At 51.3% G+C, this 18,642-nt stretch overlaps 1 protein-coding gene across 1 annotated transcript in view; it reads right to left on the bottom strand.

Moving 5' to 3' along the window:
- FAM227A (family with sequence similarity 227 member A) overlaps window positions 1–18,642 on the bottom strand; it is a 36,602-nt gene that overhangs the window by 7,667 nt on the left and 10,293 nt on the right. The window contains exons 5-10 of the mRNA XM_027873425.1: window positions 18,229–18,292; window positions 16,635–16,723; window positions 11,914–12,054; window positions 7,988–8,089; window positions 4,164–4,268; window positions 855–978 (exon numbers count right to left, since the gene is read on the bottom strand). Of these exons, the coding sequence (XP_027729226.1) occupies window positions 855–978; window positions 4,164–4,268; window positions 7,988–8,089; window positions 11,914–12,054; window positions 16,635–16,723; window positions 18,229–18,292 (625 nt within the window). The remainder of the gene's footprint in view (window positions 1–854; window positions 979–4,163; window positions 4,269–7,987; window positions 8,090–11,913; window positions 12,055–16,634; window positions 16,724–18,228; window positions 18,293–18,642) is intronic.

Below are 18,642 nucleotides of genomic sequence, written 5' to 3'. Positions count from 1 at the left end.
GTAACAGAGATGTTTGGTTTGGTTTGTGACTGCTATACCTACCATACCAATCTGGCTTGACAAGGGCATTTTCTACTAATTAAAATTACTTAGAAATTTCCTTTGATGCGCAATCATATAACCTCCAAAATCTCATGGCACACTTCGAAGTGCTCCTGACACCCGAGGATGCCCCAGGACGCCCTCTGTGAAAAGTGCCCTAAGAACGTCTGGTCTGTCATTAACCTACGCTACCCTAAGCCTTAGTGAGCAAGAACCATCCCGAAAGGACCAGGCAGCCTGCAGCCAAAGCTGAGAGCTCCCGGAGATAATGAGCCCTGCGATAGAGACTAGAAGATAGATACAGATATAGAATCTGTATATATGATACACATACACACACACATACAGACACATATATATATGATTCTATGATATAGAATAGAAGATATATAGACTCTATATATGTTATACATACACATATGATTCTGATATAGAATAGTAGATATATAGAATCTATATATATGATACACACATGATTCTATGATATAGAATAGTAGATATAGATATAGAATCTATATATATGTTACACACACATATTTATGATTCTATGATATAGAATAGAAGATAGAGAGAAGCCCATCTTCTAGAACGGAATTCTCAGGATGTGAAAGGATGTGAGAGGGATGCACGCAGAACCTAGCAGGAAGGATCAGGAAAGAGCGTCCTTCTCATGATGGGTCCAAAGAGACTCTTCCAGGGAGGACGGGCAGGAAGCCTTGCTGTAGCCAAGCCAAAGCACAGAGAACTGGACAGGATCACTAGGAAGATTCATTCCCCTCCTCCCCCAAGTGGAGAGAACTGGAATTTCTCACCTCCAATCCACTGATTCATGGTGTCACAGATGGAAGATTTGAATTCGTGATTGTCGAACCACGACTGTGGGAAGCAGGTGCAGAAGCTGGTATAGAGGGCTTGGCTCAGGAGGGATGGGAAACTCTGAAAATCAGAAAGAGACAAAGAGAAATCCACAAAATCCCCACACCCCTCAGGCTGAGCCCCAGCACCCCTGCGAAGGCTCGGCTGGCTCGGCTCATCTGAAAACCAGGCGGGGCAATTTTTTTTCTCCTTCTTCCTTGAACAGAGAATCTGATCTGAGCATCTCTAACAACCTGCCTCGTCCTAATTAACTCTCAGCTGCTCTCCCAGCAGCCTCAGGATGGGCCAGGATAGTGCTTCTGCCAATCCCTCTGGTCACAGCCTGCCTCAGGGCCTGGAACCTACTGGCCAACACACGCCTATCTCCCCCATACCAAAGACAACAGCAGCTTCTTCCAAGGCTATCCTCTCTGTAATCCATTAGTATCTGCAGCAGGCAGGCCCCCCACCCTGAGATAACAGATACTTCCAAGGTTAAGGAACAGGCTTCTTCCTGGGGCTAATTATGATTCAGCACAGGCCTCCCAGGTCAGAGCTACCTGCCCAGAAGACCAATTGTGAATCCAGAAAACTGTCCACTAACACGGTTATCTCTGCCCTCGGCCAATCAGCACTTCCCAAGCTCTGAGGCCAGAGTAAAGGGAAGAATTGGCAGACAAGTGACATCAGAAGTAAAGTTTTTCTCTTTATAAACAAGAGCAACTGGACTTCCAACTGAACCCTGCTGAAGGTGCCCTGATGCACAAGATAGCCACTACCTGCTCCTCAGTCATGAGAACCGAAAAGAGAAAGGACCCCTCCCAGCGCCAGCAGGGACCTTGGCGGTCACACTGTTTTGGCATTCTTCTGGGACCTGGGACCTGGGACCTGGCAGAGGTCCATCAATACTCCCCACTTGAATACGTAAATTAAAACAAAGAAATACATGCGTAGACCCTATAATGTTGGTCTAGGGAACTCTAAGGGGAATAGCAAGCCCAGGATAGAGTGCAGTAACGTGGGAGAAATTTTGGAATCAAAGAAAGTAAGCCTGTTTTCAAATAGAAAAAAATGTCACACGTGACCTCTCGAATGAGGGAATCTGGCTAGATAGTCTCAAAACTCTCCCCCAGCTCTCAGCCTATTATCCAGAACACTGGCGGGCCAGTCAGAGCGCCAGCTTAGGAGTCACCAATCCCAGAATCCAATCGTGGCTCTGCTGTTTGTCAGCTGGGGGGCCTTGGCCTAGTCTTTCACCTTCTTTGGGACTCGGTTTTTCTCCTCTCTAAAATGGGGGGCAGGGTTTGGACAGGATGGTGTCTAAGGGCTCTTCCAACTCTAAATGTTGGATCTACGATATTTAAAGGAAAACGTGTTTTTAGCATTGACTTTTTCCCAGGGGGCCTGTGACCACATCCTGTGGAACCCTGGGGGTGATTTTGCAAGGCACATCCACTGAAACACAGTGGGGGAATAAGGGAGGTGAAGAATGGGGCTTCCAGCTATCTGAGCCACTTACTAGCCCCGTGGCCACGGCCAGTGACCTCATCTGTGTATCGGCAGCACAGCCCCTAGACGGGAGTCAGGAGACCTGGGTTTGAAAACGACCCAGATGCTTAGTAATTACCGTGTAACTGCACAAGCCCTTCCCCTCTCTGTCTCAGAGTCCTCCTCTGTAAAATGAGGGACAGTATAGAGGCCATGACCAAGCTCTAAGTGCGCGAGGCTATTATCCCGGGATCTCCTCCCCGCCCACTTTAGTCCTCAGGGGTGCTACTCTGGCATCTGTGCAGATGGTCCTCGTCGCTCTCCTGAGATTCAGACTCACACCTCTACCTGCCTCCTGGATGTCCCCAAGGGGAGGCCGCATAGGCCTCCAGCCCCACCTCAACAGATGCTCAACCCAACTCAATCATCTGCCCCCCAAACCTTTTCCTCCCATGGCTATCCAACGATCCTCCCAGTCGCCCCGGCTCAAATCTCAGCGTGTCCTCAGCTCCTCCTTCATACTCACCCCCCAGAGCCAACCAGCTGTCACACCTCGTCATCCTCCCTTCCTGGCCTCCCTCTCATCCAGCCCCTCCTCAGGCCTCATCCCCTCTCGCATGGACCACTGCGGTAGGGGCCTCCTGATTGGTTAGCCTGCCTCAAGCCTCTCCTTATTCAGCTACCAAAGGGATTTTCTGGAAGTGCAGGTCTGATTGTGACACCCTCCCCCCTTACCTTCAGCTGCTCCCTATCACCTGGATCACGCTGGGTGACATTTACACCCCTTCAGCCCTCTCCAACGCTCTTCTGATTTACTCACTACCATGCCTCTAGGAGCCAGCTACCTTGATTCCGTTCCTTGCCTCTGGACTCACGGCACCCCACCCCGGACTCCTGGCCTCCCTGCTTCCTTCACGACTCAGCTCGGGCCCTCCCAGAACTCGTGTCAGCCCCTCCAGGATCCTCTCCCACTGATGCTGGATCTCGCTTGTATGCAGACCCAAGGGAACATGGGTCCCTTGACTAAGAGCAAGGATCATACTTTGGCCTTTCTTGGTATCCCCCTATGCCTGGCACACAGAGAATCGCTGCGTACTCACTACCTACACATAATATGCCCCAGCAAACTCCCCAACACTCCAAGCCTCATGGAGGTGCCCACATGTGGGTGCAGAGGCTCTACTCACTGAAAGCTCCCCCACCAATTAAATCATAGCTCCTGACCCCCAAATGCTTTGAAAAGTGCTAAAGCCCTGACCGATTCAAAGGGGCATCACAGTCATCATCCCTAACAAACTTTCCAGTCAATTCCTGAGCCAGCTGTCAGCAGCCTCCCAGTAAAGGCCTCAGGTCTGCGCAGACGTGAGCCGACTTTCCTATGCAGGTTTTCGTGGCCAAGTGATGAGGTACAGTGAAAAGCAGGCTGGGCTTGGGGCCGGAGGACCTGAATTTAAATCGTGGCTCTGACACTGATTCGCTGTGTGGCTGGGTACCAGGATGGGGACAGACATGCTCTTGTGTTTCTACCAGGCAGGGGGGCCAAGACTCCCAGCTCTGACGAGGACGGGGCCCTCCTAAACCCAGGGAGCAGCACGGAGGATCTGGGCTCCATGAGGCGGGAGACCTCCAACCCAATCCCAACGCCTGCTGCTCTGCTCAAACCCCGTGGGGTCCTGGACAAGTCACGACCTGTCTGGGGGCCTCAGCTGTCTCACCTGGGGCTCCCTCCCAGCAGAGATGAGCCGCCGTGATCCTCCCCCCATGCTCTGGGTACTCACTCGCAGGATGAATTCTTCGTGTAACGACCTGGGCATGTCCAGCAGGAGATGAGCATAGTTCTTTGACACTCGGTCAAATAGCTTCCTCTGGATCTCCTTGTTTGGCTGCCAGAAATGGAAATGGAAAAAGGGCTATTGAACTGTCTGTGACTGATCCAGCCAAGAGGCTGAATGTTTTATACGACTATTCCCCATTTGAAGGAAATTTGCTTCTCAGGACCTCAGGTCTGGATGAGATCTCCAAGGCCATCTAGTCTAACCCAGCCCTCACCCCCAAATGGCCCCTCAGACTCTGTTTCCTGCGGGAGACAGCTGATAGTGAGGGTTTTCTACCGGCCTCCCTGCACCTTGCCTCTTTACTCCACGTCTACCTTTGGCCATCAAGCAGGTAAGTATCAACCTTCCTCCATGGGACAGCCCTGGAAGCAGCTGGAGACAAATATCATGGCCTCCTTAGATCTTCTCGACTCCATGCCAAATGTCCTTCACTTGACCATTCCGTGGTCTGGCCTCTAGGCCTTTGGACCTTCAGAAGCTTGTCAATGTGGCATCCAGAACTGAGCCCCAGGGTGGAGGACAATGGGAACACGGCCTCACTCATGCTCTTAGTGCAGGTAGCACTGGCTTTTGGGGCCTCTATGTTCATCACACTAAATTCCAGATCTTTGTCAGACCAACTCTTGGTAGCAGTGCCTGCTCTATTCACATACAAATGTGTGAAGTTGTGTTTGTTTGTTTGTTTGTTTTAACCTAAATGTAGGGCTTTTTAAAAATCTCTGTTAAATTTCATTTTATTAGGGTGAGCCCAGTGATCTTTTTGGGCCCTGGCACCTCCAGCCATCCTTCCCAGCTTCCTGATTGGTGCAAATCTGAAAAGCCTTCGTGTCCAGGCCTTCCTTTGTCACTGATAAAAATGGGAGACGGGACAGAGCAGAGGTTGTTGGGGTACATGCATTGGAGATTGCCCTCCAAGGGGATCTCAAGTCCCTAATACTCTGGTCCTGGTCTTTCCACCTGCTCTGAGTTCATGGGCTATGCTCCTATCCTGTCCACCCCTCCCTGGCTTGTCCACCAGGACACCATGAGAGTGGTACTCTATTGCACTGCCCTAATCTAGGAACCCTATCAATCAAAGGAGGCAGCCAGGCTGGTTCTCAGTAATCCCAGATTCCCTTTCACAATGTTCACCAGCTAGCCCATTAAGAAGACATCCTAGAATTCTGCCAGTAATGAAGTCAAGGTCACTGGCTCACCATCCCTTTTGTGAAAACCAGGGCACTACAAACTCAGCCCTGCAGGGCCTTTCCCATTCTCCATGACCTTTCAAAGGTCACTTGGGGGAGGCTCAATATTCATGCCCAGCATCTGGGGATATAGGCTGTCTGCCTCCAGTGACTTGAACTCCTCTAGGGGGCAAGGTGCTGCCTCATGACTCCCTACTGGCCATTGGGCCTTCTGTCTTTTCTAGCCTCATAATCGCTCTCCTTGGCTGAGAAAGCAGAAACAAAGGAGACCCTCTGCTTTCTCTGCATGCTGGGGCATCCAGACACCTCGCCCCTGCTGATCTCCGTGTGCCTCGCCAGCCAAGCCCATTACTCCTGACACAACTTGTCCCAGGACCAGGCCAGGTTTCTGTCTTGGTCCTCTGCTACCTGCCCTTGCTCCTACCCTCTCTACGTGCCTTTAGAAGTCTACAGAGTTGGAGAAGGGCGGCCAATCCATGTTGGTCTCTCTAGGCTTCCTTCTTAAATTGCTTGTGTTCTGAAGTGTCTTCAGAACTTCAGTGCTGAGAGCCCCGCAGCTGCTGGGGGCTGGCTTCCCTGGCTGCGGCTTCACAGTTATGTTTGTCCTCTCTCTCAGCACTGAGCCTCACAACCACCTGGTGTGGGCTAGCGCCTAAAAGTATTCTTCTTCTTCGTATTTCACAGATGAAGAAACTGAGAAGAGGGCTGTGGTCGGTCTGGGGTCACACAGCTACTACGTAAGTGCCAAAGGTGGGACGTGACCACAAGTCTCCCTGACTGCAAATCCAGAACTCATGCCCAGATTCCCTCTCCTTCCCTACCACATTTCTCATCACCTCTGTCTCTGTAGCCAATTCCTCCCAGCTGCTCCCAAAGAGCACTTTTCCAGGTTGCTTCCTCCACCTTTTGAAGAATGAAATAATTTATAAATTTTTGCACTAATCAATCCATTTTACATAATTGACAAAATTCAATAGCATCTTTTGGGCGGAGGCGAGAAGATGGAAAGTGGAGGCCGTAGGAGGGCACTTGGCTGACAGGCAAGAGAATCGAGCTCCCATCCCAGCTCTATCACCAGCCTGTTGTGTGGCCTTGGCCAAATCACTTGATGTCCTTTGGCCTCAGTTTCTTTCTCTACCATCTCTCCCTCTCAGAAGATGGTGATGCCTTCTGTTGGGGTGGACACTGACTTCCATCTCTCCTTGACACTGTCAGGACAAAGCTGACCGTTTGGGAACAAAGCTGCCAAGGTTAGGGGAACCCCAAACACAGGGGAAAATGACTGGTCCGGAGGAGAAAGACCAAAGTGATGGGAATGATGGTGGAGGAAAGATCCCCAAGCCAGGAAGTCATGGCCAGGAGCAGTAACTTAACTCCTGCTCTACCCAAAGACTGAATGAGGTCTGGGACGATGATGAACCTGTGTGAAGAGCTCTCTTCAATTTGATTTTCCCTTAATGTAAGTCACCAACTTAGGCATGCAACAAGCATTGATGAAAAAGGCCTACTCTGCACACAGCATGGTTAATGGGCAAAAGGAGTTGACTGTACACAGAGTCCCTTTACGGCCAACTCTGTTGGTCTCCATCTGCTCCACAAAGTGAGGCCTACCTGTAAACGAGAGGAAAGTTCCCAGGGTTGGGCCTGTCGTCATTCACTTGAAGCAACATAATTTGGCAAGTAGCCCTGGGTTCCATTTTGAAGCTTCTCTATTAATTTAATTTTCTCTTTGGCCTTGGAAAATGCCATTTCCCCCTTAGGGCTGGGAGGCTTCCGTTTTTTTTTTGTCATGACCCCTCTAGGTAGTCAGCCTGGGGAAGTCTATGGATCCTTTCTCCAAATCATGTTTGTTTGCTTTTAATTCATAATTGAAGGAAATGCTCAATTTCAATGAGAAGTTAATGTAAATGAAGATGATTGGGTTTTTTTCCCATGCAAGTTCCATGGGCCCTCTGAATCTGAGGTCTGTGGCCCCAGGTTAAGAACTCCTGCCTAAAAGGGATGTGATGAGAACAAAGAAAGTGTCTTCATTTGCTTGTAAGATGAAGTCTGATGATGAAGCCTGGACCCAAGAGGTGGGGACCACATGTCCTGGGTGACGGCTGCCTGGCCGAGTGACTCTCTCGCATAAAAAACTGGCCCACTCATAAAGATCTGGGATTTCCCAGGTACCGCTACCCCCTCCATCAGTGTAAACACAGGCTGCAATCCTCCTGACCAGCGTGATCGCTCTTTCTGGGGTGTGGAAGACAAAAACCCGAGCCGTGAGGCAGTCCTTGGGCAGCAGGTGGAGGCCACGGCCAGGCATCTATGGGAGGCCCTTCTGGCTCGTCGGGACCTGCCTGGGCTTCCGGCCATCTCTAACAAGTCAGGGTCACCTTCACCTAAGACGAGGCGTCATGGGAGGACAAGCCCAACCTCCGAGTCTGTCTGCCAAACTGTTGGGAAGTCTTAAGGACGGTCATGGCTACAGCCCTGAGCCCAGAGGCACCAAAGAGACATCAGGGCAGCGATGAGTTTTCATCACTTCCCTCCTCTCTCCTGGAGCCAGACTTCATCTGCTCCGCCTTCCTTCCTTACATCGTATCTTTCATGAAAGATCCACCAGAAACAGTCCAGCACGATAGCCTTGGAAAACGGAGATGAAAAGAATCTGTTCATTTCTTCTGGTGCACACAAGGCCTGAGGAAATAAAATCCAGAGTAGTTACTCTTACAAGCTGCCCATAACATTGGTGTTGTTATTATTATATGCAGCCCACAGCATCACCATCATCAGCATCACTATTTAGGCCCACGACACTGTTATTGCTGTTGTTGTTATTTACTGCCTATGACGTTACTACTGTTATTATTACATACTGCCCATAACATCATTATTGCTGCTATAATTATTATATCCTGCCCATATCATTATTGCTGTTAGATACAGTTCACAACGTCCTCCTCCTCCTCATCATCATCATTATATAATGCCCATAACATTGGTGGTGTCATTATCCTGCCCACAACACTGAAATGGACCAAAGGCATCCATTCAGACAAGAGGTCACTGTTTGATGGCCGGCCCAGTGGGAAGGGTGTTCTGAGGGTAAAGGTGATGTTTGGGCAGCTGGAGGAAGGGGAGAGAGACAACGGCATTTCCGATGTCTTGTGCCAGAACCAGACCTTGCCCAGGAGGCAGGAGCCCGAGCCCATCCTGCCTGTCACCACTTGGCTCTGTGACTGTGGGAAAGTCTCACAAGCTCTCCGAGCCTCAGTGCCGTCATCTATAAAATGCAGAAGCTCCCAGAGTCGTCAGAGTGTGCAAACTGGAAAAGACGACAAATGATGAGAAAACGCAATGTTGAAGGAGGCGCGGGAAGACGGGAACACTAAGGAACTGTGGGGGAGTGGTGAATGCTCAGATGGCTTTGGACATCAGTCTGGGATGACGTACAAAAAGTCACTCAACTGTCCATTCCTGCTGAACCAGCGATCCCCGTCCTGAGCATGAATGCCAAGAGGGTCACAGACTGAAACAAAGGTCCGGTCCACACCAAAATGTGTGTGGCAACATTTTTTTGTGCAAGCAAAGAACTGGAAACAGAGTGGGTACATAATGACTTGGGATTGGCTAAACAAACTGGTGTCTGAAGGTAATGGAATATTTGTGTGTGTCAGGAAATTACAATATGAGGAACTCTGAGAAGCTGGGAGGGTCTGTACAGACTGAGAGGGTAAGAATAACAGTGATGAGGACAGCTACCCCAACCATGCCAGTGAAGACAGAAGCTCCTCAGAGGAAGCCGGCATCTATACCCCTGAAAACTCACAACGACCCCGCAGAGCAGGTCACGAGGAACGCCCCAGTCTTCTCTGGAGAGCGAGGGCATGAGGAGAAGAAAGGGAAAATGTCGTCTGATAGAAGGGGCTTTTTTTTGGGGGGGGGTGAGGCAATTGGGGTTAAGTGACTTGTCCAGGGTCACACAGCTAGTGAGTGTTATGTGTGCGCGCCTGAGGCCAAATTTGAACTCAGGTCCTCCTGACTCCAGGCCTGGTGCTCTATCCACTGTGCCACAAAGGGCTTTGCTCAGTTATTTTTCCTGGTTGTAAGTTAGCATCCAATTTGGAGGTGGAAGAGAAGGATATTTCCAGAAATTATCACGATGTAAAAACTAAAGACAACAATAAAACTTACTTGAACAAATACCCAAAATGATGGGGCAAAATGAGATTATTCCTTGCGTCCTTCCCATGTCTCTAAACCCTATGACTCTAAATCACCCCCTTCTGGGCTTCGGTTTCCTAACCTAGAAAACGAGGAGGTTGGACGAGATGCTCTCCGGTTCCATCGCTCGACAGGGGACAAAGGGCGAGGTCAGCAGAGGAAAGATTTCCTTGTTGGTAGCGGGCTGGGGACGCTCGCTCTCCCATGCTGACAGTCCCAGGGGTCTGGAACATCAGGAGGTGTTACCCAGGTCACCGGGACAGTGTGTGTCAAACTGGGAAGCTGGGTCTGTGGCCTCCCAACCAGAACGCAGAGTCAGCTCTCCCTCATGGCCAGATTGCCCCCCAGGGGAGCCTGTGAGGCTGTGAGAACGTGCTTATGCCCAGGAGGGTCAGTCTGGTCAGCGGTGCATCCTCCCAGAGCATGCTGGTGCCTGGGAGCCAAGGCAGCTCTCACGGACGGCTGCCACATTGACTCATGGGACTGGGGGCCTTTCCCCCTTTTCTCTCTTTTCCAGACTGTCCCCTGCCCACTTGTGGAGGCTGAGTCTACAATCTACTCTCACTCCTTCCCTTTCCTCCTGAGCCCAGAAAGGATCCCACAGAGTCCCAGGACCTCAAAGGTGAAAGGGGCCTCAGAGACTGAGTCCAACCATAGCACAGAACAAATCCCTTTGTCAACATTCTTGACCACTGGGCTTCCAGCCTCTTCATGAAGACCTCCAGTGACGGGGAACTCACTCCCACCAAGGCAGCCCCCTTCCACTCTGGGACAGCTAACAGCCTCTCTCTGCAGCTTCCCCCCACCCCCGCCCCTGAGCTCTTGCTTCTGCCCTCTGAGGCCAACACAAACAAGCCTGATCCCTCTCCTGGATGACAGTCCTTCACAGCGCTGAGAAATCTGGGGACCACAGGACCTGGAGGTGGAAAGGCCTGAGATGATCTGGTCCAATCCCATCACTGCACATCAGAGGAAAGCGAGGCCTGGCAAGATGAGGGGACTTGTCCAGGGTCACCCTGCAGGAAGGACTCGAGGACTCCAACACCATGTCACCACCTTGGGCCCTTCCCCATCCCAACACCGGCCTTCCTCAGCTGGCTCCGGCTTATCCTTTCCCCTGAATGCAGAGCACCAGGCTCACGGCCTCCTCCCACACCGTGGTCCACTGAGGCACTGACCTGTCTCGGGCAGGAGGGGCTCCACAGACCCAGCTCAGATATCAGAGGATGAAGATCTGGGGGGGTGTGATGGCCCCCCCAGAGCTCTTCCACTGGTTCAGGCCCAGGCTCCTGGCCTGAGCAGGCATGGAGGTTCTGGGCAGAACAGCTGGGCTCCAGCATTTCGGAGCTAGAGAGGGGGAGGGGTCGTAAGGTGTGTGGACTAAGACCTGGACAGGGGAAGAACTTGTCCATGGACACACAGTGAATCAGGCAGCTCGCCTCCCACTGGGGCCGATTCTGATTCCGAAATGCTTCTTCCGTCCGCCTGCCCCCTCCTGAATACCCAGTGTACAACGCCCCCTGAACCTTGCCCTGGGGCCCGCTCTCCTGAGGCAGGCAGCCTCCTCCCGATCTGGGGGCCAGCGAGCCTCTGGGGGAGGGGGGAGGGCGGGGAGAGGGGTGAGGCCATTCCTTTGTCCTCCCCACAGTGTAAAGACATAAAGTGGACACAGGAGCAGCTATTTCCTTAAAAAGAGGGTGTGAGTATTTTCCCAAAAAATCGTTAGTTCTCAGAGCTGGAAGGGACCTCTGGGGCCAAGCAGCCCCACCTGTGCCTAAACAGAGTCTCCCCCACACCATCCCCCAACGGCATAAGGGATAGTGGGTGAGGGATGCTGTGGGCCGGTCACATACCAAGAGAGAGGGGCCAAAGGCAGACACTGGGGTACTGGCCTGATACTCATGTAACCCTAATAAGCCTTCAGAAAGGTCTTTGAATAGCTTCCTTATAAGAGAGCACAGGCCATAATCCAACTGGATGAGCTCATGGTTACCTCGCTGGAGACTTGGTGTGTGCATGTGGCATGTGTGTGTGTGTGTGTGTGTACGCGCATGGTCACAAGGAGGCGTGGCGGGGCTGTGATCTGCACTGGTGGAGGGAGTAGCCCTCTCAGGAGGTCCTCAGTCCACAGAAGCAGGGAAGTCTCTGGGCAGTGAGCATCTCAAAGCCCATCCTAGCTGCCCCCTGGGCCCAGAAGACCACAGGAGACAAGGGACAGAAGTGTTCTGGGCAGCTGACTGAATGTCCTCCTGATGTCTCGGGGCCCCACGTGCCTCGCCCTCACCTCCTCTAATTACCTTGCCACTGAGGGTGCTCCCCTGCGCCCGGATGACGTTGCCCACCATGTCACAGTAGTTCACCCCGTTTGGCAGCTCACTGGGCAGCGCCGCGTTATACTCTGGGGCCTGGTACAGCTCAGCTAGCCCGTCCTGGGTTCTCTGGAGAGCATCAAGAAGGAAGGAGTCACTGGGTCAATATGGGGTCAGTGTGAGAACACCCAAGTCTGACGGCCTGTAGGAGGAACCCGCTGATCCTTCATCCTGGCAAGTCCTCCCTCCCCTTCCTCAACAGCCTCCCCAATGAGCGGTTCTCTGGCCTTCTCCTGGAACCCTCAAGTGAAGGAGAAGCCCCTGGCTCCTGCGGCTCCACTCTGGGGCTGAAATCTGCCCTTCTGCAGCTTCTACCCACAGCTTACATTCTGCCCTTCAGGCCCCACTCAAACAAGTGTGATCCCTCATCGACGGCACCACAGCCTTCAAATCCTGCATCGGCAAGGAGACTTCAGCAATATATCACAATGTGACCAGGTCGGATTTATGCCAGGAATGCAGGGCTGGTTCAACATTAGGAAAATCATAAACGTAACTGACCACATTAGTATCAAAAACAACAAAAAGCATGTGGCTATGTCAACAAAGGTAGAAAAAGCTTTCGACAAAATACAACTCATTCCTGTTTAAAAAGAAAAAAACAACAACACAAGAAAACATAAGAATAAATGGATCTAAAATCAAGAGCCAGCCTTCTCTGTAATGGAGATGAACGAGGCCTCTCCAGTAAGACCAGGGGTAAAGCAAGGAGGACCATTATCACCTTTACTCCTCAATATCACGCTAGAAATGGATGCTACAACGACACAAGGAAAAGCCATTGAGGGAATGCATGCCAGCAAAAAGGAAACTATGCTATCACTTTTTGCAGATGATATGATGGTTTACTTGGGAGAAGTCAACTAAAAAACTAACTGAAACAATGAACAACTTCAGCAAAGTTGCTGGGCATAAAATAAACCCATATAAATCCTTATCATTTTTATTTGTTACCAACAAAATCCAGCAGGTAGAAATAGAAAGAAAAGTTCCATTTAAAATAACTAGGGGCAGCATAAAAAACTTAAGATTTTACCTGCCAAAACACACACAGGAACTATGTGAACACAATTAAAAATATTCTTTAAACAAATCTAAATAACTAGAAAAATATTAGTAGCTCACGGGTAGCTTGAGCTAAGAACAATCAAACTACAAAAGGATTATTTTATAGAAATAGACAAATAATGACAAAATTCATCTGGAGGAACAAAAGGAAATCAATGGAAAAAAAGTGGGAGGTAAGGGGGCCCAGCAGTACCAGATCTCCAACTCTACCATAGAGCTGTAATCATCCCAAAAGTTTGGGCCAGGTAAGAAATAGAGTGTTTGATCAATGGAAGGATTAGGTGTACAAGGTTGTTCAGGCATTTTCAGTCGTGTCTGACTCTCTGTGACCCCATTTGGGGTTTTCTCGGCAAAGATACTGGAGGGGTTTGCTGTTTCCTTCTCCAGCTCATTTCACAGATGGGAAAAAGGGAGGCAAATAGGGCTAAGTGACTTGCCCAGGGTCCCACAGATAGTATCTGTCTGAGGTCAGATTTGAACTCATGAAGATGAGTCTTCCTGACTCCAGGCCAGCACTATATCCACTGCAGCGCCACCTACCTGCCCAAGATGCACAACACAGAAGCAAATGAGCACAGTATCCGAGTGCTTGATGAACCCAAAGATCCCCCTGCTAGAGGGGTAAGAACTCACTATTTGACAAAAACTGTTGGGAAAACTGGAGAGCAGTCTGGCAGAAACCAGGCACAGAACAACTTCTCACCCCTTACCCCGAGATAAGCCCCAAACAGGTGCGTGACTTAGACAGAAAGGGAGTCATCTTAAGCAAACTAATGGAGGAAGGGGGAAATCACCTCAGCTCCACGCACAGGGAGGAGCCCGTGGCCAAACGAGGGCGAGCGAGCCAATCACAGGAGGCAAAATGGGCAATTTTGATCACAGACAATCAAAAAGCCTCTGCACAAACAAAGCCAATGCAGCCAAAATTAGAAGGGAAGCCGGCAAATGGGGGGGGGGGGCGAATGCTTTGCAGCAAGTTTTTCTCCTAAAGATCTCATTTTTAATATACACAGGGAACTGACTTGAATTTATAAGAATAAAAGTCACTCTGTAATAGATAAATGGTCAAAGCACGTGAATGGGCAGTTCTCTTTTTTCGCTGGGGGAGAGGGGAGGCAGTCGGGGTTGAGTGACTCGTTCAGGGTCACACAGCCACTAGGCGTCTGAGAGCACATTCGCACTGAGGTCCTCTGACCACAGGGCTGGTGCTCCATCCGCTGCGCCACCCAGCTGCCCTGAATAGGCAGCTTTCAGAAGAAGAAATCCACACCAACAGGCTAATGAATGCACGTGCCCTTTGTCTGTCCCTGTCTCTCAGCAGGTGCCAATGCTCTCTCAAGCACTCCAGCGAGAAGCGTGTTCCCAGACCTCTGCAGCTTTCGACACTGCCATCCGGAGCATCTCTCTTCCTTCTGCGCTTCTGAACCACTTCTCTCCCCGGTGCTGTTCCTGCCTCTCTGACCACTGCTTCACATGAGCCTGGGCATCTGCCGTCTCATCTCTCTCATGTCCCACCCCTACACCTGCCCTGCTCCTAACTGCCCTACGCGCGCCGAGGGCACCTGCCATCACTGAGGTTCACAAGCTCGGTCTCCACATCCAGGCCCTTGTCAAGTTTTACCCAACCTAAAAATAAGACTCACATAGCACTAGCGTTTCAGAGCACTTTACAGCCATCCTCTCATCTGAGGATCCCCTACCCCAGGAGATAGGTCCCTCGGACATTTCACTCATGAAAAAACAGAGGTCCTGAGAGGACCACTGTTGCACAGCTGCCCGTCGCTGGCATCTGTCACCATCCTTCGGGTCACAGGACGCTCGCAACCACACCCTCATCCAACACTGACTTCAGACCTTCGCCCCTCCCACCTGGGCCACTGTAGGAGCCTCCCCACTGGTCCCCCTGCTTCCAGTCTGTCCCCTCCCCAATTTATCCTCCAAACAGCTGCCCCTGATCTTCCCAGGACATGTGTCTGACCATATCCCTGCCCAGCTCAACAGACTTCCCAAGATTCTGGGTTCTCTAAAACGCACACTTCTCAGACTACCATTTAAATGGTCCATGATCCAGCCCCTACCCACCGACCTTTGCAGGTCTATTTCATGTTATTCCCCTTCATTTCTCTTTTTTTGAGCTCCTGATGGGAAGGTGGCCACCCTACGAAGCTCAGGGTCAGGCCCTTTCTAAAGGGAGATTCCTTGGGAGGGAAAGCATTGGCCTGCAGGTACACAGGCATGGGATGGGTGTGGCCAATGCCAGACCCCTTCCCTCGCTCCTACCTCCGCCCGTCCAGCTCTCAGCCACCCAAATTTCCCACTGCCTACCTGGCTCCATCCCTCCCTGTGTTCCTACTGCCTCTATTTGTGCCTGGGCTGCTACAGAACTCAATGCTATTATTGGTTCCGTAGTTCAGCACGATTAGCAGTTAAACAAGCCTTTGTGGGCTGGTGTCAGAATCAGACTGCTATTTATAACACTGTTTCTATGGGAAAATGCATTCTGACTTGCAAACAAACCTTTGGAGCATAACCCTGTTAGTTGAGAGGGGGGAGAGATGGTGCCTGTGTCACAAAGGGGCTCTGTAAAACGAGGGGCGGCTCGGGGTGGCCCCCTGAGGCCCCTCTGAGCTCCAGCCTTCCCCTCACAGGACCCTAACCTGGGGCGATGCCCTCCTCCCACGCAGGGCCACAGCATGGAGGGGACCTCAGGGAAAAGGCCCTGAGGACAGGAGCAGCCCACGCAGTGCAGAGGCTGACCCTTAAAGGTGCTTCCTCATCCCAGGACCTTCTCCTGATCACAGACCCACCTGGGGACACCCGACTGCAGGATGAGAGGGAGGGTGGGACAGGGACGGCTTTGCTCTTCACCAGACTGGAGATTCTTTTTTTTTTTTTTTCTTTTGGCAATTGGGGTTAAGTGACTTGCTCAGGGTCACACAGCTAGTAAGTGTCAAGTGTTTGGTCTGAGGCCAGATTTGAACTCAGGTCCTCCTCACTTCAGGGCCAGTGCTCTATCCATTGAACCACCTAGCTGCCCCTAGACAGGGGATTCTGTTACTGCAGGGGAGTCCCAGGAAAAAAATTCCCTCCATCTTCTTTGCAACCTAGGAGTCTTAGAAAGCGACTGGGAGCCCTCAGAGGTAAAGGGATTTGTCCCCCATTACCGATGTCACCAGGACCTGAACCCAGGGCTTTCTGTCTCCAAGGCCTACCCTGCTGAATCTCCAGGTACAGAAAGCAGAAGGCCAGTGCAGCAGAGGGTTAGGACTACAGACTAACTCTTCATCCCATCAGGCTGTACCAGGGAGCACGGGGCATGGAGGACTGCAGGGTGCCACGTGAGGCTGCCCATTGGCCGGACAAGCATCACACGTGAACTTTCAGGGTCCACAACCCAGACCATGGGCACTGCAGGACACAGGAAACCATCGACTCTACCTCATTACAGCCATACTGCTTCATTAGGGGTTCCTCCAACCCTGGGGGCCAAGGCCTCAGCACACGTGTGGCCCTCGCAAATGAAACCGAATTCATGCCCAGCAGAAGCAGGGAAGCAGCCACCCCCAGCTCAGGCTGCTTACCTTTTTCAACCTGGCACAGGGAACACTTGAAGTCGATGGAGTCAGCGAGAAAAACTTGGGTGACTTCTTCTTGGCTTTGTTAGATTTCTCTGCAACGACAGAGGGAGGCGGGTGAGATTGGACTTGAAGCAGTCTTTTCACCGACAGGAGCCACTCTGGAGGGAGGTTTCCCTGAATCCCTAGCTGTAAAATTACATCTTTACTACGATGCCCACCAAAATACACCCAAGAGTACAAGGGGCATCTATAGAGCTGCTCTTCACATACCTTCTGCTAACACTGTGTGGCTTTTATTCATTCATTCAGCATTTATTAGGTACCTACTGTATGCCGGATGCAAGAGATACAAAGACGAAACAGCCCCTGACTTCAAGCAGTTTATGTTCGGGGTGGGGGGGAGGAGAGGAAGGAGGGGAATACACAGAGAAAAAATGAACTAAAATTTTGTATGTGTGCATATACATACATATATAATATGTACATGTGCAGAGAGAGAAGAGGGGAAAAGAGAGGGAGGAAGGAGGAGAGAGACAGAGGAGAGAGAAGAGGGAGAGAAAGGGAGAGAAAATGGAGAGAGAAAAGAAAAGGGGGGAGGGGGGAGAGAGGGAGAGGGAGAGGGAGAGGGAGAGGGAGAGAGAGAGAGAGAGAGAGGAGAAAGGGGGGAGGGAAGAGTGAGCACACAGCTGTGTTATCCAAAGTTCTTGTCCAGGATCCTTTAGCAGAAATTAATGGCCTTCATCCCCCTTGGTTACAAGGTTCTTTTTAGCATGTCTAGCCAAGTCTAACTCATTAAATCTTCACTCAGAATTCATTAAATCTGTACTGTGTACTGGGGACAGCTAGGATTTGGGGAAGATGAAAGTTCAGAGAAGAGCCCTGCGCACACGGGGCTAACAGTCTAGTAGAAAACCCCCTCCACAGCATCGCAAGCTGAATGTTCCAGTGGGGTACAAGTGCCGCGCCTATAAGGCTGGCAGATGAGGGGAGGAGGAGGCACTACAGGCTGGCACAATCACAGGGAGACCTTATGGAGATAGGGGCATTTGGTCAATGACCTTGGAGTCAGAGCACCCACACTGGAGTCCTGGTTCCACTCCTTACAAGCTGCAGGACCTTGGGCAAATCACTTGGCCTTTCTGGGCCTCAGTTTCCCCAGTGTCCGCTTTAATTCTAGAAGTCTCTACTCTACAAGGTGCACTTTGAAAGAGGTGAAGAGTGGAGGGAAGGCCCCCTGGGCTGCCCAGGAGGCAGCCTGAGAGCTCTTTGTGTGTCCTGGGAAGAGTGAGCAGGACCACAGGATTGAGAGCTGGAAGGGACCTGAGCAACTAACTTTTCCCCTCCCTTCATGGTACAGATGAGGAAACTGAGGTTCCAAATGGGGAAGTGACTTAAGAGGCTTTGAGCGGAAGGAGACGTAGCAGCATCCCTTTGGTTCAATGGCCCTCCCCTGCTCATTTCTACAGATGGGGAAAACAAGGCTTAGGGGGGTTAGGTCACTCCCTGGGGCACCCAGCCACTAGTGAGCAGCACAGCCGGGAGGGGGGCCTCGCCTCACTCGCCACCCCCAGTATTAGGTTGTTAAAAGGAGCTTTGCCTTTCTCTCCCAAGATGCGCTGCTGCTCTCTCAGTTTCTTCTCTGCCTCCAGTTTCTCAATGACCTTTGGGCACAAACACAAAACACAGCGGGGGGCCACTGTCAGTCCCTCCCCACAGGTTCACCCCCAACCAGCCTGGCTGGCCCCAGAGTCACGCGGCTCTTCTGGGGCCAGGGCCTCTAGAGGAACCAACCCCGCCTCTTGCCCACCTGGTAGTGGATGGTGGGCCAAAAGTGCCCATCTTCCTTCTGGTAGCAGCCGGGGGTGCCGCCTCTGTCTCCTACCCTGGGCAGCAGCAGGGGAAGCAGGCGGCAAGTGGGATATAGAGTCAGAAAAACTGGCTTGGCTTCCCAGCTCTGACACTCTTCATGTCACAAAGGTTCTGACAAGCTAGACAAGCTGTTATCTTTCTC

The sequence above is a fragment of the Vombatus ursinus genome, unplaced genomic scaffold, assembly GCF_900497805.2.
Source record: "Vombatus ursinus unplaced genomic scaffold, bare-nosed wombat genome assembly UNPS02003292.1, whole genome shotgun sequence".
NCBI classification, from domain to species: Eukaryota; Metazoa; Chordata; class Mammalia; order Diprotodontia; family Vombatidae; genus Vombatus; species Vombatus ursinus.
This window is presented reverse-complemented; position numbering and strand designations above follow the sequence as displayed.